Source organism: Papilio machaon, chromosome 13 (genome assembly GCF_912999745.1).
Source record: "Papilio machaon chromosome 13, ilPapMach1.1, whole genome shotgun sequence".
Taxonomy (NCBI): domain Eukaryota; kingdom Metazoa; phylum Arthropoda; class Insecta; order Lepidoptera; family Papilionidae; genus Papilio; species Papilio machaon.
In genome coordinates this window covers 2,067,869-2,095,200 of record NC_059998.1, presented here as the reverse complement: position 1 = coordinate 2,095,200, position 27,332 = coordinate 2,067,869, and the positions used below count along the sequence as shown (strand labels likewise).

Genomic DNA, 27,332 nt, shown 5'->3' with positions numbered 1-27,332 from the left:
TGAATCGATTTGACTGAAAATTGGTGGGCAGGTAGCTTAGAACCAGGAAACGGACATAGGATAATTTTTACCCCGTTTTCTATTTTTTATTCCGCGCGGACGGAGTCGCGCGTAAAAGCTAGTTTTCAATATATTTGTGTAACAAATACAACTTTCGTTTTTCAAATTGAAATATAATATGCAACTGCTTGTATTATGCAAGTTTAAATTGCACAGGTCCGAATGAAATGGAGATCCGTACGAATCACCTGTAACATCAATGAAGATGATAAAAATTTATTAAAGTTGTCCTTACTGCTTTTGTTGCAACGTCCGCTAGTAGAAGCTGACCTTGGAAACAATTTTTAAAGTTAGGGTAACTTATATATTGGTTCATTCATGTTCTGGTTAGTGGGGGGAATTTTAGGACGTTTTTATTTATTTAAGACCTTCAATAAAAATGTTATTACAATATTGTAGTTTTCCTCCGTGTTCTTTTTCGCACACTACTAACATAATTAGGGTTCTTTTAACATAACAATAGTCACTAGCTAGATAAATATTACGTACAACTTTTCTACTCAATTTACTATGTAAGTCTTATCTTTTACTGCGTAACAAAACTTAAATCAATCTATATATATAAAAGAAAGTCGTGTTAGTTACACTATTTATAACTCAAGATCGGTCGAACTGATTTAGCTGAAAATTGATGGGGAGGTAGCTTAGAACTCGGAGACGGACATAGGAACTTTTTTTTTATCTTGTGTGCATTTTTTTTATTCCGCGCGGACGGAGTCGCGGGGAAAAGCCAGTATATATATATAAAAGAAAGTCGTGTTAGTTACACTATTTATAGCTCGAGATTTAGCTGAAAATTGATGGGGAGGTAGCTTAAAACTAGGAGACGGACATAGGATTTTTTTTATCTTGTGTGATTTTTTTTTTATTCCGCGCGGTATAAAGCTAGTTATTAAATAAATAGAAAAGAACTTGCAAAAGCATGCACATCTAGTACACTTGATTATGACCAAAAAAAGGATATGAAGTAAAACTGACAGAGGTCAACGACTCTAATGTCAGATGAGCAATTCATTAAAATAACATCAGTTCACGCGGAGAGCATCGGTTCTCACGAATCATGTAAATCTGTCGACTCAAAGTAAATTATCGAATCGATTAATATGCAAATCGATTTGGGCATCACTAGGCGGTCGGTGAACCGCTCGCATGCTATTGTGAACGGTGACATGCTGCGTGTGAAAAACGCATGTTGACACGACCATCACAAAAACGAAATCGAATAAAGTGACGAACTACCTTTCTGTTTTAACCACTCGCAGCTTATGTTTAGTAACTTTGACAAATTATATTTTATCGATAGTTACTTTGGTGTATAATGATGGGGACTTTAAAAAACGCAATTTATAAGTAACCACGTTCTGCATTCTGTATATATTCGGTATATTTCAGTGCGGCTTGTATGCATATTATAGCCATTCGTTGTTTTGTTATGCTTAACAGTAATATTTTGGTTAGTTGTAGGTACTAGATAGTACATAAGGGCAAATAATAATTCAAATATTCCTTGAACTTGGCCGTCTATTCGCTGCCGTGTACCGCTACAATCGAATGTCGGATATTAGAAATTATTGCGAGCCGTGCTCAACACTATCATACGCTGAATTATCGCCGTATCGAATCCAGGTGACATAGTGTTTATTGGAGTTGCTGGATCTAGCATATTTTCATATAATCGCAGCCGGCCTTAAGAAATATTTTAAGTCAATGTTCTGTTAGTTAATCGACATATAAATTGCGTTGTCAAAGAAAAGATACAAGTTAGATAAAGTTTCGAGTTAAGTGACGTTTAATGAACATATTTAGATTTTAATAAATATGTAAATTGGTAAGAATTTTTAATAAAAATTTTCAAGTATTCATTTTTATACTTTCCTAAAGTTAGTCAAATATAGAGAGAATGTTATGGCTCGCATTGGACCAATATCCTTTCCTTTGTGATTTATACGAATATACTATTTGGTCGGATTTCACCTTCCTTTGGTCTATCTTGGAAATACTAGCTTTTTAGGGTTAGTATTGTATAGTACAAAATATTCGAGTACTAACTCATTGGAGGGATGCGTGTTGTACCGTGCGGCGAGCGAGCGCATGATGTCGGAATAGTTGCGGGGAGGGTGCGCAGGGTGCGCGGGGTGCGCGGCGTGCGGGCCGGGCTGCGGCGCGGCGTGCGGGCTACCACGCTCCGGCGGCGTGCCCGGGTACGAAGACGTCGACGGCGTCACGCTACGGGACCTATACACACAAGCTTTAATGAGTACCAATCTAAGACATCCACAAGGGGACAGTAAAAAAGAAGTTTACAAAATTGTCACTACTTTTGTTTTTTTCCTTCATCTGTTACACTTCATGTCTAACTTATCGGATTACTGTAAAATACTAAGCAATCTTAATTCAAAACAGTTCAGCACAGCGCAGAAGATTTGCGTGTTCAAAGTGTCTCAAAGTGTTCAAAGTGTGTGCTGTACACGATAACATGCTCGCATATGAAGCAGGAAGGCAGCCATGTATGTACCTTGAAGCAGTAGAGTCGTGAGGGCTGAGGCGTTCGCTCTTGACGTGTGCGGGCTGAGTGTGCTGCGTGTGCTGCATGTGCTGCATAGACTGCGCGTGCTGCATGGACTGTGTGGGCGGCGTGGGCAGGGTGGGCAGCACTGGATTGGAGGGCGGCGCGGGCGCGGGCGCCGGCGTGTGCGCATGCGCGGGAGAGGCCGCGTCTCGCGCACATCGCCGTGTCCCGCCGCCGCCGCCGCCTTCACCTGGTAACAAAAAAAAACAACTTTGTTAGTATATTTCGTTCCATTATTACATCAATTAATTAATACAGTTCCCCTTCATTAAAAAATGATGTATCGCAACATAAACATCAACTACCAGTTAATCTAGATATTATCCATATTTTATTTCCTACAAATGCTAAAGTAGCCTTTTCCGAGGGACAATTAATTTTACGTAGAAAGGTGTACGCATGGCGTGAATCCGGACGCAAACTGCTCGTCTTACGCGCAACTGTCGACCGAAGCAAAAAACGAAGCCATTTTTGTAACAAGTGCACAGGTTTTTATTGCCCTGGGTTCTGTGTAACTGAGAAACCGCAGCGTCTCTCTACATAGGAATCCGTCAACCTGTTATGTGTATATTGGAACATGTGTTGACCAGATAAGTTGATTTTCATCTTGTTTAATGAACTCTTTTAATTCTTATTGTAATAGTGTAGTCCCTGTATGTGTACCAGAACGTGTCTATCAAACTGTTATAACATATCCATCTAAATTGACAGCGGATTCGTTGGATTTGATAGGATTTCTTCTTCATAAAATATCTAAAAGTGTATTTTTAGTACTAAATATTTTAACATAGTTGTTTTGAATCATCAGATTCACTGCGCTATAAAATTTGTCAACAGTTACATAACATTCGTACCGTCCATCACAAGCTAATAAATAACAGACTTGTTGACATGCAATATATTTTATAGGTAATATAAATTAATAGAAATCATGAGCAATGAATTAATACTTTGATCGATATCAGACTTGTTCATTCGGATGCTTTGGAAGACTATAGAAATTCTTTAAAGTCGAGAACGCTGAGCGATCTTCGCGGCATCTCGGCATTTACACCGATAAGGATCGCGGTTCGTTTGAGCTCAGGATACACTTTCCACCAATCTGGTGGTGGCATCGCGTTGAATTAATGAGCCAAGGTCTGACGGTGTCACGGCGGCCAAACAGATTATGCGTGAACTCTTAAGCACTTGCACTTGCGAAATATTCAAGCTGAAACTGGGCATTACAGTATTTTAGCAAGAGTATTAAAAGTTTAAGTGATCTTTTCATGTGATTTCAACAAGGTATTCTCTGATTTGGATATGTATAGAGGTATATATAAAAATGAACGTCTCTTTTCTTTGGTTGTGTTATCATGTGTGAACGGCTAGACCGATTCCGCTAATAAATTTTTGGTGGGTTTGTTAGTCTCAGGAGAATGTTGTTATGAAAGAAAAAATAAGAAAAATATTTACCTAGATTACATTTGACACAGATACAGAACATAGTCAGGAAGGCTACTTAACTTCTTACTTTTTAAGTTTGTTTTTAATTCTTCGCCTACCAAGTCGCGGGCAAAACCTAGTTAAATAATTATTTCATTTTAGGTTTTAAAATAACGTAGCTTTTATAATGATGGATTAAAGATAGTACGGATGAGGTCGATATGATATTATTTGTTACTAAGGTCACGAGTTTATTATTGGTCACATATAAAAAAGAAAATTCATCTGAGAAAGACAACAGTGATCGTCGTTGAAAAACAAAGTCGCGGGCGTGAAGTTCATTCATTCATGAAATGTTTATTTTACTGCGTTTTCATTTCTTTGACAAACGCATTCAAAGGTAACAATGAAAAGCTCACCTATATTGTAGTCGACATCGTAATATGACAAAATTATTTCAACATGACACAAGGGGATTCGTTTGTTATGTTGGTACGCGTGGTATAGTGGGCGGCAGACATGTTTGTTATAAAAGATTGATGCGTCGCTTGTACTACGCTTTTGAATTAGGCGATTGTGTGACAATTGTAGACAAAGATAAGATGTTGGACCACATACATTGAATTTGTTACTATCAAAGTACTTATTTGATCTTTTTGTGATATTTATGAAATCATTTATTGATGTTTATTTTAGGTTATTATGTATGTTGTTCCTGAGACGATAAAAATTATATATTCTCATCGTTTTTTTAAGATGTTCCTGATAAAGGTATAGCAATGATCGTGGTAGTAGAAAATACTGTATTATAAGATTCAAATTTTATTGCCGCTCGAGGTTACCTGCAATCACATGTGTCCATAGATGCTCTGAGTAGTGAGGTATGCGGGTTAACGAAATCGAATGCAGGGATGTAACTCTTTACATCGCTCACGATGTGTCTCGAGCGAAATTGCTAGCTGACATAAAGTTTGAATGTTACTATACATTTAATTTATTTGATATTTTAAAACTAAGAAGATAATTTAACAAATTTTACAATTTTTTTATCAATTTAATTACTTTCCAAACTTAATGTATCGATTCGGAATAAATTACATCAATAAATATGATTCTTTAACCTATGTCAAAATATATGTTTTTCGAAAGTGATGAACCGGATATTTGACATAATTAATATCTGAATCAAGATATTTGCTATTATAAATTATCCCTTAAATCAATCACATCTGAGTTCATTTTTTATTCACTTATCGTACAAAATGTTTGTGACCAATGATTAATTTCAATATTCGGATGTTAAAGTTGAAGGTTTTTATTAATGTACAATTTTGGTCCGTGAGAAAATGTCAACAGGACGTGACGAAATTGTCCCGTCGATCGTTGAACGACAACTTCCGGTCAAAACCAGTCCATTAGCTAATCAATGAGACATAATTAGACATGCGTTCGTGTATGTAACCTTATTATAATATAGCCAACATATCTCACTTATAAGAAAATACTTATATACTAGAAGATACTGAGTACAGTGTCCAAATATTGATAAGCATGTTTCCGGAAGATGTAATTTGTGTTGCCCTTAAGATATAAGAAGACATTGACTAGGATAAATAGATTAATTTATTTTTTTATTATCTAATCTAAGATAAGGTAAATACGATAAATTAAGATAATGTAACTAGATTGTGCTCTCAAATGTCTTCTTAAGAATTTCTTAAGAAAAGATTACAATTTTTAAACTTGAGTGTTAAAAATTAGGTTTATAAACTTAAAATGTTTTTACATTTTGTTTATTATTTAAATAATAATTAACTGAATAAACTTTGCTGGATAAAGTTGTTGGTAAAACGTTTACAGCATAATGTTCGACGGAAGAATCGGACTTGACACTTATTTGCACTGTGGTCCAAATCATAAGCTGTTTACTTATTTAATATTAACTCATAAGCTGTTTTATATGAGAGCTTTAATGAACATAGTATAAGAAAACATAATGTAATATTGTGGCAACATAACTGCCACACACGAAATGTTTCAAGCAGTTGGTAGAGACAGCTTGGAACAGTCCGTGTATGCCCTTAGAAGCCTAGAATCAGAACATGCTTACTTTTTCACATGGTTCCAAATAAAGTCTGCAATCCACGGACAACGTGAATCCTTCATACTATATGTTTGATTCTTATCAGGCAAATCGATTGATGAATATGTAAAATGGTCAACACTCATCCTTTGCACCGTTGGTAGGGTCAGCAGTCAAACAAGGTACCGTTGGCACCTGACCCCGATGCTGGCACGTCCGACAAACAGCCTGCCTAAGTGATCGGCACCGTTTACAAATATGTGCCCGTGCTGACGTTACGTGATTGACTTGTAAAGTGATTGTGAACTATTGTACTTCTACTTGCCCACAGTTCAACGTTGCGTTGACATTACGGTAATCGGGATAGCGCTTTACTGAGAAATGGCTGTTTTATAATGAAAATGGTTAGTAAATAATATAATTTTGGAATTAATGTAACTTCTTACTAAAGTGAAGGATTTTTTATTATTTCTTTCACCTCTTACCAAATAAACCGTTCATTGTACAATTCGAACTTGCAATGTTAGACTACAAAATTATATCAGTGTATTTTTTTCATTCAATTAAACCACGCAAAGTGCTTCTGGACATTGTTTAAAGTATTTATGGTTCAGTGACTGAAATATGTTACGTAATCATTTCGCAGTATAATAAAATGACGAAAGTTACCTATCAATTATACATTAAACAAGAACAGGCGACTATAAACGTATTGTGTTAAACAAACGATTGACGCGGTCGGGTAATTAATGCCCGTCTATTGAATGATACGAATCATGCGACTGCAATTAGTGCAGTTGCAAGACTTTACTGAGCACCGATCACAAACATAAGTTAACTTAATTAACAAGGACCCGTAGTAGTTGATACATTGACTACGATAGGAGAAAGAAAACCGTAACTTAGAATTGCGACAATATTAGATTGGAACCTAACAGCTATGATCTAGACTTATTTACTATTACTTTTGTTGTAAATAACAAAACTACTGTATATTGTATAACATCATCATCTACCTGTCCTTTTCCATCTCACGTGGGGTCGGCACAAAAGGTTTTATAAACCTTAAAGTTCCGGTTTAATTTTTACGGCCGGCCGCCTGTCTGTCGCGAACCCTACATGGGAGGAATATCTTAAAATGAAATATAATCTAATATTAGGTCCTTACATATGAAATTGGCGTTTTTCGTACTGGCCACTTTAATCACGAATTTCTCCTCTTTGGTAAGGAATTCCAAATTCAAATTTGTACAGCTATAGACTCATGTATTTGTGGTTCGATGACCGTCATTCATTTGTTTTTTTCTTCTGTTTTTTTCTGTTTGCGTCACTCATTTTACAAAACGGAAAACTTAAAATATCGCATTATTTACGAGTACGAGTTCCGCCGTGGCACTAGTACTGCGGAAACGACTCGAAGGGTGAATGATGTGTATGGCGGTCGTGTTGCAAAAGAAAACACAGTTCGTTTTTGGTTCCAACGTTTTGGTTCTGGAAATTTCGATATGCAGAACAAGCCCCGTGGACGGCCTGAGACTCAAGTTTATAATGAAGAGTTGAAGGCTATTGTGGAAGCGGATCCATCGCAAACCACGTCAGAGTTAGCTGCAGGCTGCGATGTTAGTGATAAAACTGTTTTAATTCACTTGAAGCAAATTGGGAAGATTAAAAAGCTTGAAAGGTGGGTACCTCACGAATTGACTGAAGCAAACCGGCAAATGCGCGTCGACTGTTGCGTTACATTACTAAACCGGCGCAATAATGAAGGTATTTTAAACCGAATCATTACCTGTGATGAAAAATGGGTTCTTTACGATAATCGGAAGCGCTCAGCGCAATGGTTGGATCCTGGCCAGCCAGCCAAATCCTGTCCCAAGCGAAAATTAACCCCAAAAAAGTTACTTGTAAGCGTTTGGTGGACTAGTGCCGGTATTGTTCATTACAGTTTTCTCAAATCTGGCCAGACTATTACGGCTGATGTCTTTTGTCAGCAATTGCAAACCATGATGGAAAAGCTAGCGGCTAAACAACCTAGGCTGGTCAATCGCTCCACGCCACTGCTGCTTCACGACAACGCTAGACCACACACTGCGCAACAGACGGCTACTAAATTAGAAGAGCTTCAATTGGAAAGTCTAAGACATCCTCCGTACTCTCCGGACCTTGCTTCAATATATTACCATTTTTTTCGAAATTTGGATAACTTCTTGCAAGGGAAAAAATTCAACTCCGATGGGGCAGTCCAAATCGCCTTCAAAGATTTTATTGATTCCCGTCCGACTGGTTTTTTTTAGTAAAGGGATCAATGAACTACCTATGAGATGGCAAAAGTGCATAGAAAATAATGGTTCATACTTTGATTAATTAAATATATTATATTAAAAAATATTCGACTTTTTGTTCCTCCCATACAAAACGCCAATTTCATATGGAAGGACCTAATATATAAAATTCTCGTGTCACAGTTTTCGTTCCCGTACTCCTCCGAAACGGCTTGACCGATTCTCATGAAATTTTGTGAGCATATTCTGTCGTGGTCTGAGAATCGGCCAACATCTATTTTTCATTTTGTTTTTTCTTTTTTAACTGCGCGCGGACGGAGTCGCGGGCGACAGCTAATATATATATATTACAAAGTACAATTCTTAATATAAAAAATATGTGACAAAATTACATTCCATGATTACTTGTAATCATACACTTAATTCATTTATCTTATTGATATCATGTGTCTGCAACCTACACTACGTACTAAAAACCATTTTCGAAATTTGTAATATATAAAATTCAATGCTTACTAATAGTTTAAGTAAAAATTTGAGGATTGTGCAAAAAAAAAAAATAACTCCTAGCATTTTTCAAATTTCGAAATTTAGTGATTTTTAAATAGCTGTAATTAGTCTTTATGTAAAGATAATTGTACTTTGTAATAGAGTTTTGGAAAGCTCGAAGACTCTACTTTAAGAATATAAAATTGTTTTTTATAAAAAATTGCGTTAATTATGTGTAAATTCAATTTAAAACAAAAAACGATTTTTCCCATGTTAATTAAATGGGAAAATAAAAAAACAGTAGCGACCCCTTAGAGTTGAGCTATAGGGCTCGGGTTTGGTGAATTTTTTTTTTTATATCAAATAGAAACATTTGAGAGGGTATCGGTTAAAAAAAAAAATTAAAATTTTTTTTTGAATCACCCTAATATATATATATATATATATATATATATATATATATATATTATAATATATATATATATATATATAATATATATATATATATATATATATATATATATATATATATATATAAACTAAATAATTAAAAATTACTGTATATAATAACAAATTCAAAAACTTGTTAAAACAGTTCATATTTTATTTATAAGTATAGGTTTATAACTGTGTTATTATATGAAAAGTAAAAACTTTAATTCAACGTGATCGACTTTAATCGAGCGTGAAAAGTCTATGACGACTTTGTATGTTGCCTGAGGAGAATAAAATATAAACATTAGAAATGAGGGAATTTCAAATAATAAACTAGTATTTTTAAGATTAGTACAAACACGGATTCAAGACACTTTATAACCCTGTTCAACAACATTATGATAATTACACTCAAGCATTGATCTTTGAACTTGAGATGTAGAGACGAGCGCCGTGTACTTCTATAAAGAGGCTCGATTCACAAGAAAAGGATGGTTTACACGGGGAATTAAACGAGGATGACACTTGCGACCACAGATAACATCAGAGTTCTCTTCCCGGAAAACTTAATGTGTAATATTTTATACAGTTCTTTTAGTTTACAACGCATATTATTTTGCGCATATCTAGACGTCAAATGCCACGGTATTGATATCTATACATATAAATAAAATTGGAATGTCTGTATGTAATATCGAAAAAAATAATCATATTTCGTACACACGATGTATTTAAATTGCTGATAACGAAAAAACCAATTATTAAAATGTTTATCTGTATGTCCGTCCGCAAGGCAACGTGTGTTCCGGATAATCTCCGGAACGACTGGACCGATTTTGACAGCACTTTGATGGTGGGCTACTTGTTTTTCTTATTTTTAATACTGCGCTAACGAAGTCGCGAGCGACCGCTAGTTGTAAAAAAATTATGTGTAAAAGCATGTAACAGATTAGACGCATATAAAATGTCTACGTTAGTATAATATACGAGTTTCTAGATTTCTATTAGTTTTGATTTTTTTTAAGATTTTTACAAATACGTAGAAAAAAAAATGCTTTAGTCGATTGTATAAATACATTTGTTTGATATTCCGACGTCATGTAGTGCAATATAAAACACTTTTGTTACACGCTTGTCCGCTCACAATGTATTGATTTAGTCGCCTCAAAGTACGACGGGTTTATTAAGTGGCTGTAGGGTTCTCAATAAGAAAGTTTATGACTTGATGGAAAAAAATCTTATAGTTTAGGTATTCAAAATAAATTAATTTTGCTTTTATTTAGTTTCTAGCTTAACAAATATTCGGATCTTCTTTTCTTATTCTTCTTGCTTTATTGCGCAACGGATGAAAAGCATTAACAAGTAGCGTTCAGTATAGACTTTTTTTTGTTTAAGAGCAATGAGGGATTAGTTAGAGAGTAATATTATATTTTAGAATTAAATTAGAATATCTCCTAGTGCCAACCCTAGTCATCTCGAGCAATGTCACTCTTAGTCTAATAGAAAAATCAACAGTTGTGTGCGACAGTGTTGACGCAGTGAGACACGCGCTGCAATGTTCGTGGGCGAGGGCTGACCTCCCGCGAGGTGGGGTCTAACAGGTGACACTACCAGGGAACTGCTTTTGTTTACTTTACTGTGTAAGCTCTTCTATTGCTTATTTTGTGGACAATCGAATAATGAGGTGCGGTCACATTTTTTTTATCTAGCTACGCGTCGTACACATATTAAGCCACACATTGAATAATACTTGTAATATTTTGAAGCTGTGAAAATATTCCTTCTGAACTACAAAAAGATAAAAACTTTGCTCGTCCTAATCTTCTACCGTATTTGAGATATGAAGTCTACCTTCACAATACAGCAATAAACTAATCAATACACAAACTTAAAAAAGTAACGTTTGTTACTATAACTGTAGGCAATGTCAATCACATAGCAAATATGACACAATGCGTGTGTACCGTGCACTAGAGGCGGCGTAGACGTCGCTACGCTGACGCAGGTGGTTGTCGAGTCAACATAAACAAGTGCGTGTCTACACGACGACGACCGCCCGCCGCCCCTCGCCCGGCAGCAGCAAGCAAACACAGCTGAGATCAGGACCAGACTGCCGATTACTAAACTAAAGCTGCCTTCTTGTGGAGTTTTTATCCAATGGGGATATCCACCAAAAGAGGATTCGGACTTCATACATTGCTGATCAAGAATTTTCAAATCACAAAATTTAAAACTAATTCGCGATAACTATAAAAAGTTTAATTAATTTTATTATACTTGACTTTATATATTTTTGGCTTGCAATTAATGGCTCGCTATATATTACAGTAAGAGAAATTCTTGAGACAGAAATGCTGGCGTATCAGAAATTTATATATCAAGATAAGTTAAACGCGTAAATTTCTCGTTTTTATTTACACGACGCTCGTAAAAAATCTAAGGCATGTTTGCGAAACGTGCGCATAAAAAGGTGAAAAGTTCTTGACCCCGACTCCGAAATTTGTTGATATAAAAACAGGAATACATAAATATTAATTACATCGCTGTTCAAAGAACTGATTGCAAAAAAAAAACATTTAAACTTGTTTCGGATTAAAAACTTTTTAGTGACATCTCTATCACTTTTCGTCTTTTTTATATTCAACTTATCGATAAGTGAAAAGCAACAGATTAAAAATCAAATATTTGTATAAAATCTATGAGCAGGACTTTAATTACTGTTAACTAATTTTGATCCAGTGATGTTATTGCGTATGCGTTGCGTATACACGAAGTAGTGTTAAATAATCAATACATAATTGCCACTATAAGTAGGTACAGTTTTTTTATATTAATAGGGTACCACGCTCATGGTCACCCATAATACCAGAAGAACTGCAGATGCATTGCCACTCTATAAAGAGGTACGTTCGCGACTTGCAGGACCCCAAGTCGTAGTATAGGAAGAAGGTTCGCCGATACAGTTGAGGTAGATATATTTAATATAATGAAGTAAATATATTTCTAAACTCTACACCATATTAATCGTAAATTATTTGCGTTATGTGTATCAAAACTAAAATAAAACTTTCGAGCTTTATCGAAAATCATGATCTTTGGTGTTTAATGTTAGATTGGGGTCGCCGTTAGCAGAGTTTGTTTTAATTTAAATCTTACCAGTTATTTAAGAAGCTCATTTTCATATTTCAAGCATTTTAAATACTTAAGGCGATACTTAAAATCAGGTGCGTTGTAAGTGCATGATGCACGACATGGCAGATGTCGATAAACATTGACTCGTCTCAGCGAGACACCTGCTCGAAATATTAAACAGTTAACGCGTAAAGAGGTCCGTGCGGTCAAGGATTGGTCACTGCGTTTGGTCTAAAGTTTGTACTCATCTAGAGAACATTTGTCGTTGAAAAAATGTTTGGAGAGGTGACCTCTTGACGACCTCTCGACCGGACGAGCGTGGTGACAATCGAGGCGGCCGTCCGGTTTAGCGGCCCGCCGTACATACTTAATAACCGCAGGTAGGTTAGCGCTGTGTACACATTATTAAGTATTGTTTGCTCTTAATAATTGTCTTGAACTCTATTAAATAAAGACATCCATCGTCAAATATTTTTAGAAAAAATATTGGATAAAAATATAAATTTAAAAATGCATTATCATTAATAAGTAAATATTCTAATAATTTGTTAAACGTTTAGGTATAAAAATTTGCATTTAATACAAAACCGAAAGCAAACAATTGATATAAAATATCACGAAACGAAATAAATAAGAAATTTTATAAAGGTTGCAGGTTGATCATAAAACATTGTTATTTAAAGTCAGCGGAGCCCGGCATGGGCAGGATCGTTGGCGTTTTAAAATTCCGCTCAGGTTGTCTCCGTTTTCTAAAGGCGAGGTCGGGCTGAATCCGCAATTAACCCTGCATTAGCATCCGAACCGCGACCTGCCGCGCCGCCGCTGCCCGCCGACCCCAGCACATGCTGCGCAAGTAATGAGCCTTTGTCCTTAAATTTAATATACGACAAATTCCAAAAAAAAAATCCAAGTATTTATTTATCGACACCTTTTTAGTTTCCGCTTTCGGATAACTACGAATATACTACTGAGCAATGTCAGAAAAGTTTAAGTTCTTAACACATTCAAAGCCACTGTGATTTTAATGTGTGGATGTGAAGTCGTTGGGTAAGTTAGGCCGAGTGGCTTTGAATGTGTTAAATATAATCGTGAAGTTTTCTATATCTTCATAGAAGCAATCAGAATGATAATTAAGAAAAAATAAATTAATTTATTGCAAGCTCAACCCGCTAATTCTCATCACTTGAAGTAAAACAAAACCATACGACCAACCTTGACTTCAGAAGCAATCGAAATGGAGCGAAAGGAATTGCGCTGTGTTTTCTTGTCTTGATTTGACTCCGACCGTACTTTGTTCGTTTGAGACGGTAAGCTTTGCATTTAAGCCAAATAATAAAATTAATCAATTAAAAAAAATCACAGTTTTTTTCGTAGTACTGCAATAGTACTAGCTATACAATACAGTAAATACAAAATGGATCGTATAATACATATTTAATTTGTTAATTGTTTCTTAACAAATTTGTTGAATTAAAAAACCTGATTAGGTTCTTTCAAATGAAATGTCAAAGTATAAACTACGGCCGGCTATATTTTATTTATAAGAGTAGGTAATAAAGTTCTGTTATTGTTACTGAGCTGGCTACCTTTGGCTTTATTGGTAGAGCGAGCGTAGTTTCTTTTACTGTTTCCAAATTAAACAGATTATTGAGCGTTATTATAGTTATTGTGATGGAAATATAAAATTTGTTATAAATCAATTAGATTCATATTATGATGACAGTTGGTATTAATAACTTTATTACTGTATTAAAATTTTGTAATAATCGAGTTACTGCCTGTCAGGTTTGATTTAGTGACAATATCATTTAATCTGTCTAGACTTATTAAGTAAACAAAATTAAATGTGTTTTTCTTTAATAAAATATTTAGAAAATTATATGGTAACTGTGTAAATTGATGTATGAGCTTTTTGTGCAAAGGTAATCTTTACAAATCATGAGACTCGTATTGACATTTAACATTACAACTTTATACTAAGCACCGTTAATGATCGTGGCCATATAAAGGTGCAATTAGAATTATCAGCGACTGAATTCTATTTTAAAAAATGTGTAATTGTCTAAATGTTTTTTACATTACAATTCTATAAAAAATTACTACCACTCAGGCCATTTAAGAGTTAGATTGGTAGGTAGAACAATAAGATATGACTTGCGATACCAATTTAGTGAGACAGCAACTTGTTGCTACAACTTACTGTTCTATGTATATAAAGTCTTGAAAGCTTATTCACTTATCATACAGTATTTATTTATCACCACTAACGACGTCTGATTCATAAAGTATGTTCGTACCGAAATGTCAAAGTTCTTAACCTTCGCCCGACGATGAATCAACATTAGCATGCGCGACCCGCGCCTCCCACGGCCTCCCTCACCCTGACACTGACCCAGACCCTAACCTTGACTCCTCGAAAATATCCGAACGTCATATTACCAACATAATAAACGATTCGCTTCGATTAATGCCACAGAGAGACTTCTTATATTTGCATTTTTCGACCGGTTGTGAATATCTTCGATATCGACCCACGCTTGTTTGTTTATGACGTATTATTATGAAAATCAACGCTTTTAATGAATTCATTATTCAAAAGTTGACGGTCGCCGGAGTTCCTACTTGTCAAATTTCAATCTAGATCCATATTTGATTTGATTTTAATGTATTCTTAGTTTCAAGGTTAACATAGAATTGTATAGGCGTCATGTATTTATTCTACGGATATATTAATAAATAAAATAAAAAAATAAAAATAAAAAAGCCTTTTATTCCATGCATTACAAAAAACTAATAAAATTACAAAAAAAAACAAATATTATTGTATGTATATTTAACAGTTATTTATAAGATTTTTCAATTTAATTTATAATATTTATATGCATGGACCCCTCTCAGGTGAAGGCCTCCTCCAAAGATTCCCATTTGTGTCTGTCTCTGGCGGTATTTATCCAGTGCGATCCAGCGACTTTTTTAATGTCGTCCTCCCAGCGCGTGTATGGTCTACCGACGCGCCGCTTACCTTGAGGACCCTCCCATGTAGTTACTTTATATGTCCATCTCTTATCTTTAAGTCGTGCTACGTGTTAACATAGAATTGTATAGGCGTCATGTATTTATTCTACGGATATATTACTGAATATAATTTATTTATTCAACAAAAAGTAGCCCGGAATAGCTTCAGTTATGATTTAACCAGAATATCTGATAAGTTATGACAGAATGAACACTATTTTTATCAATAACCGACTTTTACAACTTTATTTTTAACAGTAAAATACGATAGCGTTAAAAGGTTTCGTGTCTTAGAATGACATATGCAAACAAAGCAGTCATTACTTGACAACTTTTGAAACTACAAAGGTGACACTTCGTCAGAAATTCTGTTGAAAACTACTTTATAAAATACCCACGTAGTTGTATTACATCTAAGGCTGCATTGTTCGACTATTACATACGTAGTTGAACAAAAAAATTTTCCATCCCTTGCACCCAACAATATAGCATGACCGTTGCATTGTCGCGATTTCCTGTGTAAAAAAATTACAACACTGCAGGTCAGGTACCAAACTTTTTTTTTCGATGGTCTGTTAAGTTGGGGCGCAGTGTCCTTTCTCGGAATTTAAGAATGTATTGAATGCCATTTGCAAAATTTGATTTTTCTATAGCAAATGAATTTGACATCAAAATCCATAGAGTTAAAGTTCACAGTTTGCTGCAATTTGTCACATTTTTAGTGTAACTTGGTAATGTAACTAGGTACGGGCAGGTTACAACTTGCTTATCAAGCTCGAGGTAAAGCTTTGTGCTTACAAAAGTTTATTTACGTATTGTGTTAAAATATAAAAAAAGATAGATTTTCGTACGACATTTATTATGTATATATTTAGCGTTTATAAACATCTAACATAATAATTTTTATTTACCGAGCAGCCCGTGATGTGAGTTTTATTCAGTATTTACTTTTTAATTTCAACCCAAAATAAATTAAAGTGGTTGATTGAAGTTATCAGGTGTGAATTATAAGTAAACAGTGTAATAGTAGAAAAATATATAAGCTCAATAAAGCTATGTTAGCTAAGACTTTTCTAAACCAAAGCTACAGTATGTATCCCATGATTAGGTTTACATTTGTATTGAAATTAAGTACAGGTACATTTTTATTACAGTTAGAGATTTTAAAACTTTTTATTTTTGGTGCAGCTTTTGTTCGCAAATATACGGCTCTTAATCCCTGGGGTCTTCGCCAACCTTTTTTACCTGTCATTTGGGTAAACCCTTCCTCATTTGAAGATCCCGACACGACCTTTTCTTACACCTAATTGGGTCCATCTCAGCCATTATTTGTGAAACGTTTCTAATTTGAGCCACAAGGGTTATTGTATTTGAGAATTGGCGCCGAAGGTTACCTTTTACGTAAAAAATGTGAAAGTATTAAGGTGAAGGACAAAGCTGTGGGTTTAAGTTTTGTTTACAGTGCAAACCACATTTTTAGATTTTAGTTGAAAATCGAATTGGCAAAACGTTTGCTTGGTACATATGTACATTGACAAAAAACACAATAACACTTACGAATATTAGGTAAATAATGAATTTGTGAACAACTTAAACTCTTCCGTTACTATATACACGCCTGCCTACAAACCGTTTGTGATTTTATTATTATTATTATTATTTTATTTAGCTTAAAGTCAACATAGATGTTTAAATTTAAACTAGAATATTTGTCAATGATAAGATTGTTGCATTTTATGTTAACAACGCTGTATCTGTGTAATTAAGACTGATAATCTTATCTTTTGTTATGTTTGTCAAATATTTTGCATAACTTCTTAATATATTTTATAGAAACCGCCATATTAACATGGAATTAATAAAAAATAAACTAAAAATAATTTTACTATTAAACAAAACAAAAACCGTCTATCAATCGATACAATTATCATTCTGCCTACGATAGAAGAAAGCAGTACAAAAGACATCAACCTCCCTCGTTGATGTCTTTTGTATCAATAAACAGAAGGGATGTGAAATAGCGTCACTTTATTTTTTAATTATATTTTTTAATAATAAAAATTTGATGGAATCATATGAAATTGAACGGACATCTTTGGAAAGTTTGGAAAAAGAAAAAAATAAACGCTTATATTTCAAAACACTCATGAAAATAACTGTACATTTGTCGATTATCTTAATATCTAAATCTAATTATCTAAATATAACAATAGAAAATAAACACTTAAAAACAATGTTGAATTACTTAAAAGCTTTTGTTTCAAGTTCTCCATACAAAAGACATCAACGACATCGAATTCTGCATTTTGCTCACGTGAATTCAAATGTCTGGGTATTGTTACATTAAAGCAACTTGATTACTTATTCTATTCTCATTAATTCCTGTATCCGTGCTTACTTGTTTATTAGGAATGGCTCCTTACAACTACCGGCTAATTATATGTAACATCTTTAATATTCAACTTAAAATGTCATTAACAATAATGAAAGTTAAGAATTTTAATAAAACTAGCTGTCGCCCGAGACTCTGTCTGTGCGGAATTAAAAAAAAAGGATAATTAGCCTATGTTTTCTTCCAGACTATGATCAATACCTATGCCAGATTTCATCGAGATCTGCTAAGCCGTTCTGGAGATACCTTCAAACAAACATCCATCCATCCAAACATTCGCATTTATAATATTAGTAAGTTTATATATTTGTAAGAAAACACTAAAGTTAATCTACAATTTGAGCAACAAAGAATACAAATATACAAATATAATTCAATGAAATACAAATTTTTGTAAAAGAATAAAGTAATTTTTATCATACCAGTATTATGTTGTATTGAAAATAACACAAAATGACTTACGGTCATCAAGTTCTTCTTCGTAGTCTGAAAAATATTTATCTTCATCTTTCAGCGACTGGTTGTCGGGCTGCTGATAAAACCGTTCAGATTTTATGTACATTTTGAGGTACATCACATTCAGTCTTCATAAAACAAATGAGTATCTACAATGTTTTTATCAAAAAGTTCACTATTTATCACTTAGTAAAAAAAACACGACATAACCCTTTTATCGCACAGTTTAATTAAATTGCAGTAACTAAAGTTATTAATCTACTAAAAAAAAAAAGAAAACGCCGCATTAACTAACACACTCATGTAAATCATAACAAAATGTCTGTTTAAGTGGGAGGACTATACGCAATGGGCATGTATTTCGAACAGGTAGCGAGGCGGCAAAAGCGCGCGTCTCGGGCGAAGTCCGCTCGCGCACTGCCCCGCGACCCGGCGGTTATCATGCCTTTGACGGAAAAAAAACAACACAGGTAGTGATCTCGTAGCTGCTCACATTAACGGCAAATTAATTCTCATTTTGTTTTTAATAATTACAAAATGTTGGCTTAGTTGTTCAGTTCCGTCCACGAGTTGTTTGTAATAGTTGAATTTTTTTCGGAGCTTTTTCAATGAAAATTACATAAGAAGCTAATAAAAAGACTTAATTAAAGTTATAAAATAGAGATTTCTCATTTGTATGTTTTTTTCATGATAACTTCACTGGCGGGTTTATTTTTAATCAAATATTTGTTTTCAAAACGTCAATGATATGCTAACTACATTTCCAAAGCTCACGAAAAGAATTTATTCTTTTGCATCTTTCGACTTTAAAAATATTGTAGTGCTTTGATTCTTTAATTATTATGAACGTCAATTACAAATAAACGTGTATAAATAATCCATTCCGTATTTTCTTGCTGTAAAGTCACCACGATATTTGTCATCGAAAATCCCAGAAGTATCGGTTTCCTGTCACGCAATACAAACTCATTTTGGTATATACTAATAAAAAAATAAAATATTAATACACAAAATATTACCACGAAGCCCATACGAGGTTTAATAGCGCATTTGAGATGCAGAGTCGACCTCGAGTGACCCCCGCGGTGACACCAACTGATTTATAACTAGAGCCGGCCAATGATCGTGATGTCGTATATATAATTAAATTAATTCAATTGATAACACGTTAATTAATATTCCGTATAACTGTAGCTGATCGATGTACGTGTTACTATGATGAACTAAATTTAACATGCGAGATATCAACTCGAAAATATGTTCACTTAGCTTTTAATTTTATGCTTCGATTATTTTATAACCTTTTTTTTTTACAAACATGTTTAAGATATTTCAATATGTAGGTGGTAATCGTGTTTTGTGTTATCAATTTAATACTGCGCTAGAAACTATAAATGTCAATAAAATGGGAACACTTTTAAATGTTTTATTTGGTAGCTAAAAAGGAGAAAGTTTATTCGTTTTACATTCCTGTTAGTACGTATTAAGTCTAATAAAAGTGTCCAAACGGTTTAGTAAATTCCGATACCTCAATAATTACAAAGCACATAAACTTTTATAAACATAAGTTGAAATTCAATTCGACATTATCTTCTATATTTTTTACTCAACGAAATACGTCTCATCATCAACTGACTAGGACATAGTCAATCACGCTGGCCCAGTGCGGGTTGGTTGAATTCACACATATCTTTGAATTTCTTCTCAGATATGTTACAGGTTGCACGATGTTTTCCTTCACTGTTACAACGTCGGATAAATATATATATGAAAATTGAAAAACACATCGGTACATGGCGAGATTCGAATCCTGGACCTGCACAGATTGCAAGTCAAGAGACTTAGCCACCGACGTTCTCCATCTTAAAACAAAATACGTAACAATATATTAAAAGGAACTTTTATTAATACGAGACATATTGGTCGATTTCACTAATAATGAATAATTAATTTATCTACTTCTCCTCAGTTATAACAATCGTAAATAATTTAAAGTCAATTGTCAAACTTGAAGAATCGTGCATAAAATCTATGCTTAATAAGTTATTGCAGTTGTAAATATAAGCAAAAACCTAAAAGCTCAAATAAAACTTGACATATTTATACCAGTATACGTTGAAAACAATGCGTAACGCTTTGAATTATTGGACGTTTCTCTGTTTAACACAAAGTGACAATCATGTAGAGTTATAAATTAAATAACAACCGCGAATATTCAATTTTTTAAGTTATCTTTATATTTTGTTAATAAAGCACGATCCAGCGCTACTGTATTACTGATGATACCAGTTTGTTATGCGGCAGATTGTTGGAGAAACATGGTCGAATTGCGTGGGTTTTTATATACGGGATGTTCTGTTATTCGAAATCTTAAACGTTGGTCTGATTATTAGAAGAATATTGAAATTGGCTTAATTAATTAAAAGTGCAAGCTTAAGTTTTCGGCGAGTTAAATACTAAAACTTGAAATGAAAACTAACCATGAAATTTCACAATCATGATAATTTTATTAAAACATATCGTTTTCCTTGCTTTTATAAAGATATTGAAAGAGAAAACAAATGTGTTTGGCAATAATCAGTTACACTTCACAGACAAGCAAGAGTTTCCTTAATTTAAATACAACACTCTGTATAATCAAAAATAATTTAACACAATAATGTATTGTATCGCATCTGTCGTGGCATAGACGATATGTTAATGTTCCATCACCTTCGTGTGGAATTCTCTGACCGCTCTTCAAAATATTTTGTTCTTCATTTTTATTGGCACTCGAGTTTTGGCGCTGGGTGGGCCGCGGGGGCGTGCATATGCTTAGAAATCCCAGCTACTTTGACAGTATAATACATATATTTGTAATAAACATGCTCATTATAATATTATTTAGCTAACATAATTCATTAAATAACTAGCAACTTTATAAGTAACTCAAAAAAAACAAAATTGGAATTTGGAATTAAATACACTTTATCATCAAAATAGTTTCATGTATTTTAATGTCTCTATGGCATTTATTTTAAAAACGTTAGTACAGGATGGCATTTCCAAAAGAAAATTGACGCTTGTCAGTTGGTATCTTAACATGGATACTTCTAATTTTAATCCATTACTCACCTTGTAGCTCTAACAATATCCAAATAATTACATACATAAAAATGTCAATTAGAACTGGTGTATTGCAATGGTACGTAATAAATCGGAGTAGATGCAAAGCCTCTACGACACGGTATCGAACTTGGTATGTGCGCGTACCGTCCGTCTGTCGTATTGTGTGCGCACGCGCAACTGATTAGCATTGAGAAGGTCGGCTGCATGTAGGGTTACCATGGTTACATTACATTAGGTCTATTGTATTTAAATCGTTTTCTATATTAATTCAATTTGTGGGTTAATTTCATGTGTTGTGTTGAGAAAACAGACATAACAATATGTTTTAAACGAAGATTTTGGTATTAGAAACCCACGATTAGTCACTTATAACCAAAATTTTCGCTATGGTAAAGTTATAATAAAAAGCAAGTTTTTCCAATTCATATTTTCGTGTACTTTATTAGATTGTAAGTGTTATTGAAATGTAAAATTACATTGATACTGAACCTGCTAAATGTGCTTAATAAACTTCGATTTTGTCTTTGAAATTTCTATGAATTATCCTTTATATTTCCATTAATTGGGGACCCTACACCGTCGTAGGCTTGGCACCCGTAGAATGTTGAACGCGCTTGATATTTCGGCTTTCTCAGCTCGTGTTAGACTAGCTGTGTAAATTATTTAATTTATTAACTTGATAGCAAATTATGTCAATATAAACTGTGTACGATTGAGATCAACATAATGTACGTAAAACGAGGAAATTATTATTGAAAAGGTTAAACGTACTCGGGCGTGCAATACGGGTCTGGGGTGGAACTTTTTTATCTTTTTAATTATCAGCATAGGTCGGGTCGTTCATAAAGCATATTATTTACTGTAATAATTGTTGCATGGGTAGATGTATTACAATTATAGACTGCAGTTAGAATGTCAACGCTTATTGTGTTCTTGGGGGATTTCCAATGCTTAGGTTATATTTGTAATTTTTTTATGACATATTTTGAGACCTTTGTAAATTTGAACGAGTAAATGATGTAATCAAATGAAATTAAACCAAACTATTGTTAACTATTGGATATGTAACGACCAATTTGCAGGTAAATAAAAACCGTGTTAAAGTAAACTTGACGAAGATGTTCCAATAACTGTACTTACTGTGGTTTCTTTACCCAGCTGCCATAAAATCTCTTACCTGTAAAGACAAAGGGCAGATTAAAAAAGGACATTTCATTGTTGGACCAAATAAAAAAAAGTATTTGTTAAATACAAAAAAAACTTCCTTTTTTTCTTAACGCGATGAGGTGTGTCGGTTTATTCTGAGATAATTTTAAACATTACTTTGTAATAACACCACGCCTTTATAATTCAACGATTCGATACATCAATAACGATTTGTTTTTAAACCAATAATTATCTATATCCTTTGATTGACGATTAGATTCGATAATTGAGGTAAAATGACCGGTTTATTACCCGCTGTAATCTAGGTACCTTTTAAAGTCAAAAGCGTGCCGTCGCGTGCCTTTTTAGATAAGTTATAATCATTTTCTTTGAATAAACATGATGATCCATGTATAATTTTAATGTTCATAGATGTGCCAAACTTGTTTGATATCAGTACCATTCTTATAAACAATAGAGTTTAAATAAATTGTTATCAAGTTACAATTAAAAACAATGTGCAAAGAAATAAAGGACAAAACACATCTAAAGTTTTTCCACCAAATCAATCACATGGGTATACGCTTTAGTTACTTAGTTACCATCTTACCTTTAATAAATGAAAACTTTATTAATCTATTGCTTAACTTTAAACAACTATGATAGTTGGACTTAGATTTTAGTCCTCTTTAAAACGATAAGCATTTAAAAGACTGCTTATAACATAACAAAGACGGACGTCACCTTTTCCCAAGTAGCATTCTCTAAGTAATTCTGAGGCCACCTATTACTGAGGGATAATCTTAATGCGAATTTCGAGAAGTTGATTTGTATTCGGTCCATTAGTGAGATAAGTAAAGGTCAATATTGAGGCGGCCGCCGACGCGGCCGGGACCCACACCTTTCACTCTTATCCGATGTGCTTCTGTTATTCGCTCCGGACCTTATGAAACTTGTGTTCGTTGATAACAATCGTACCGACACGAATTTGTTATTAATTATCCAAATTTCAAACATACGAAAATGAACTGTATTAGTATACACCGTAGGTCTGAAATGGATTTCGATTGCTCTTAATAGTTTACATTTTTAACGAGGTATTCGTAGCCACATGGTTTTAAAAATGCTGGGTTAATATTGTGTTTGCTTCTTAGCAACCGGTCGGTAGCTCGTTTTTGATAACGAATGGTTGTAAAATAAAGTGATTGCAATAAATTTGTCACTACTATTTCAACTTTATAGTTCATGACCTTAAGATATAATATGTTATCATAGGAATGCGTCTATTTGTAAAGCGTTGGCTAGTATATTTCAATAATAAGTAAAAATAATACGTTGTTTTTGTCCTATTCACAGAAGGAAATTGTTATACAACTCTATTTAAGCGATGTTTTCGGCACTGGGTTGATGTTTTCAATTTTTTTTAAGAATTTGTAAGTAGACCAAGCTTTATATGACAATCTATACGAAACTCCTTGACTCATGGTGGTGATTTATTTTCGAAGTAGAATCTGAGATACCAACTTTCTTTGCTAGTTTTTAAGCATGTTTCGTAACTACCACGCAAATTCCTTATAGAGTTATTCAGAACCGATGTAGGCCACGTGTACTGAGTGTGGCAAAGACCTAACGAGGTTAGTCCTGCCCTGTCCATTGTTCGACTCTGTCATAACTACGCCCGGTGACCCGCGCCCACGCCGGACACACCTCGCGTCTCTCAAACACGCTAAATGTCATCTCAGATGGCGAGAGTGCGCTGCGACATTTGTAATGAAATCATAATTGCCATTCAATGGAAATATATATATTTTTTTTAATGATAAACACAATATATGATGGACCTTCCATTTATAATTTTTCGTGTCTTGTTTTATAACGTAATAAATAAAGTTTTATTAGCTTGGAGAAAATAAAACATTTGTCAAGATTTATACGGTCTTTTTAAGACTGTAACATCGCTATTGGTGGATTATGTAAGTTTTTATTTCCTACAGAAGTTCATATAATAGGCCAGATAATCATATGAAAAACCTACATTGGACAGGATATTGGACCATTGTATCGTAAATACGTGTAGGAAAACCCTAGTTATGCATAATAAATTGTCCAACAATCTAGTCTGTAGTTACTCTACTTGAGCCGTGTATAATATTGCATCAGAGTTTCCTTTTTGAATTATGCTTATCCATTTCAGAATAAGCGGCTTTGAACCGCGCGGGGTTACGTACTGTAGAACAGTCTCACCTGATAATTCCACCATTTTAGGACAAAACTCGTGTCATGTTTGCGTTGGTGGCGTAAATTGTCGTTTTTGACGTTTTCCGTTTGATATATTGTCGTTGTTTAGAAAGTCTGATGCGGATTGCTTGTACACGGCATTGAGGTGCTCGATTAAGACAACATTTTATACGCAGATTAACCTTTTCACAGAAAATCTGTTTGAAATATTAGTTGGTATAATGTTACATTTAAAGGGCATAATTTTTGTATCGTTGTCGCTGATTTTTTCTTTCGATTGAATACAAATGTATAAACACTTGAAACCATTGCCATGCATTGGAATCGCATTAGTTTGTAGACCCTAATTCTCAAGTTTCATGATTTAATCGGGTTAAAATAGAACCCTAGTAAATCAACACCAAGTAAACACTTCAGAATTTGCACCTGGTAACTATTATTGTTTCTAAATGAGGCTTGGCTAATACTCTACCTTCTAAATGATATAAAATATCTATTTCTACGACAGTTAGTTTACCTATTAGGGTATCAGTGAGAGCTTAAATGTAATATTTGTGCAGGAAACATATCTGAATCACCCAATGACGCATCCGTGCCCGGTCAGAAGTCAACAGTGCCCACGTGCGTTCGCCCTATACGTGAACGGTGTAGGATAGCGAATCGATTATAACTTTTCGCCTTTTAAATTCGATGACATTTTATGAGTCACCTTGTGACGTCACAACAAACAATAGAAGATACCTACTTAGTGTACTTAGGGACAAAATTGTCAGTTTTAAACTAGCTAAGCGTACAACTCAAGTCGTAGTTTCGTGAGTCTTTTACTACACTTGAGCTAAACTATCAGTGAAATTAAGCAAATCACTTTATCGGTTTGTACGAACGCGTTTCATTGACAGAGTGCAACTACTCGAGCGTATTAAAATTAATTATTAAATTGCAACAAACATTTTTAAAATACAGGTTTTATGTGACATTTAAAGTGTGGGTGTTAATCTCAGGGTAATTTGCGAATAACGCGGAAGCTTGTGCTCATGTTGACACTCGGCTTTTGATCTGGATCTTTGGATATATGCGTATATTATGCACCGTGACGGCTGTCAAGTGGGCAAGTTCTAGGAAATGACGATGCGAGCCGCACCTTGACATTCATGTGTCAAATGTCAAGCGATCGTCGACCCGGAATGCGTGATAGTTCACAACAGGATTGCTTTTGTTTTGGTCAATACTCAAGACAGCCTTTGCCCAGGACAACTTTCGAATCGGACTGACGGACAGTGCGGCTGTCCGTTTGACTATAATCGATCCAGTTTTCATCGATAAATTTGTCGAGATGACGTCCACATAAATATAAATCGTATGAAATTTATCGAAAGTTTTCTATGTTATTTATAATATTTTAATTTATGTAATAACACTTATGTAATAATAAAAAAAATCTTATCGCAAATAAGTTTATAGATTTCTATGTTAATGGATTTCTGATAGATTCCAAACTTTTTATCACTTATTATTTACTTTCGTTTAGTAGAAAACTTGAGACACCTATTAATTAAAATTAAAAGTATATGTAAAATGTTAGTCGTTCTACGTATATATCTGCGGCGACACCCGACTAATAAATTATCATAAATTTATTTAGGAAATGTAGCGTAATGTAATGAACTTTGCTTTTTAAAAGGTGAACCAGTTTTTACTTTATCTTCGTTTGCCATTATAATTTGAATGTAAACCGCCTATTGCACGGTGTTTATTACCAACGCTAGTCGATACTCGTAGGTTTTACCCGTTTTTGTATACGACATTACAGTTCTGATAAATATTTGTATTGTGACTATCTACTTACATTAGTGAACATATTATTGTAGTTATTTTTAAAAACTTACTCCGAGCATGTTGTTAATTACAATCGATATGATTTTGGAAATAAATTTGTAGCAAATACAATAAATATGAATCTTTGTTTCGATTAGTAAATAATATCAAGAAAAATTTATTTTTTCGTACACATGATGTATGTAAAATTTTTGTCTGTTTGTCCGTCTGTGTGTTGCAAAGTTGCGGGTTAATTTATAAAATATTGAATAAAAGTATAATGCGATATTTATGCGCTATAACATTTCATGAATTATACATTTATTTAGTTAATTAGAATGTAATATTGAAGTTATATTTATAGAGTAGCTCTTGTCTGCAGGTCCATATTTGACGCATGAATTCTGAGCGGTCTCGCAGAACGGGTCGCGAGTAGTACATGTTGAAGAACTGGTTCACAAACATCTAAGAAGATCGAAAGGACTCTAGTAACTGCAGTAGATATACCTACTGTCAAGTCTTTGAGATATTTCCTTTAAAATATGAAATTTTTGAAATTTGAATTTGTAACGATTTTATGGGTTACGATATTCTTTTACCACCTCAAAGAAGAGTTGCATTTTCAAGAGTTTAAAGTGAAAGATAAAGTAAGGTGTTTTTTCCGAAAATGACTAGTTTTCTAGGAGA

General features: G+C 34.0%; 1 protein-coding gene across 2 annotated transcripts in view; it reads right to left on the bottom strand.

Moving 5' to 3' along the window:
- The window catches only part of LOC106717952, a 129,384-nt gene that overhangs the window by 38,032 nt on the left and 64,020 nt on the right, over positions 1 to 27,332 (bottom strand). Inside the window, exons 1-3 of one of the 2 annotated variants that reach the window (XM_045680436.1) lie at positions 18,345 to 18,745; positions 2,576 to 2,819; positions 2,110 to 2,295 (exon numbers count right to left, since the gene is read on the bottom strand). In XM_045680436.1, the coding sequence (XP_045536392.1) occupies positions 2,110 to 2,295; positions 2,576 to 2,819; positions 18,345 to 18,456 (542 nt within the window). In that variant the 5' untranslated portion in view covers positions 18,457 to 18,745. Of the gene's footprint in view, positions 1 to 2,109; positions 2,296 to 2,575; positions 2,820 to 18,344; positions 18,746 to 27,332 lie in introns of those variants that run through there. The other variant, XM_045680437.1, reaches the window with a different exon arrangement.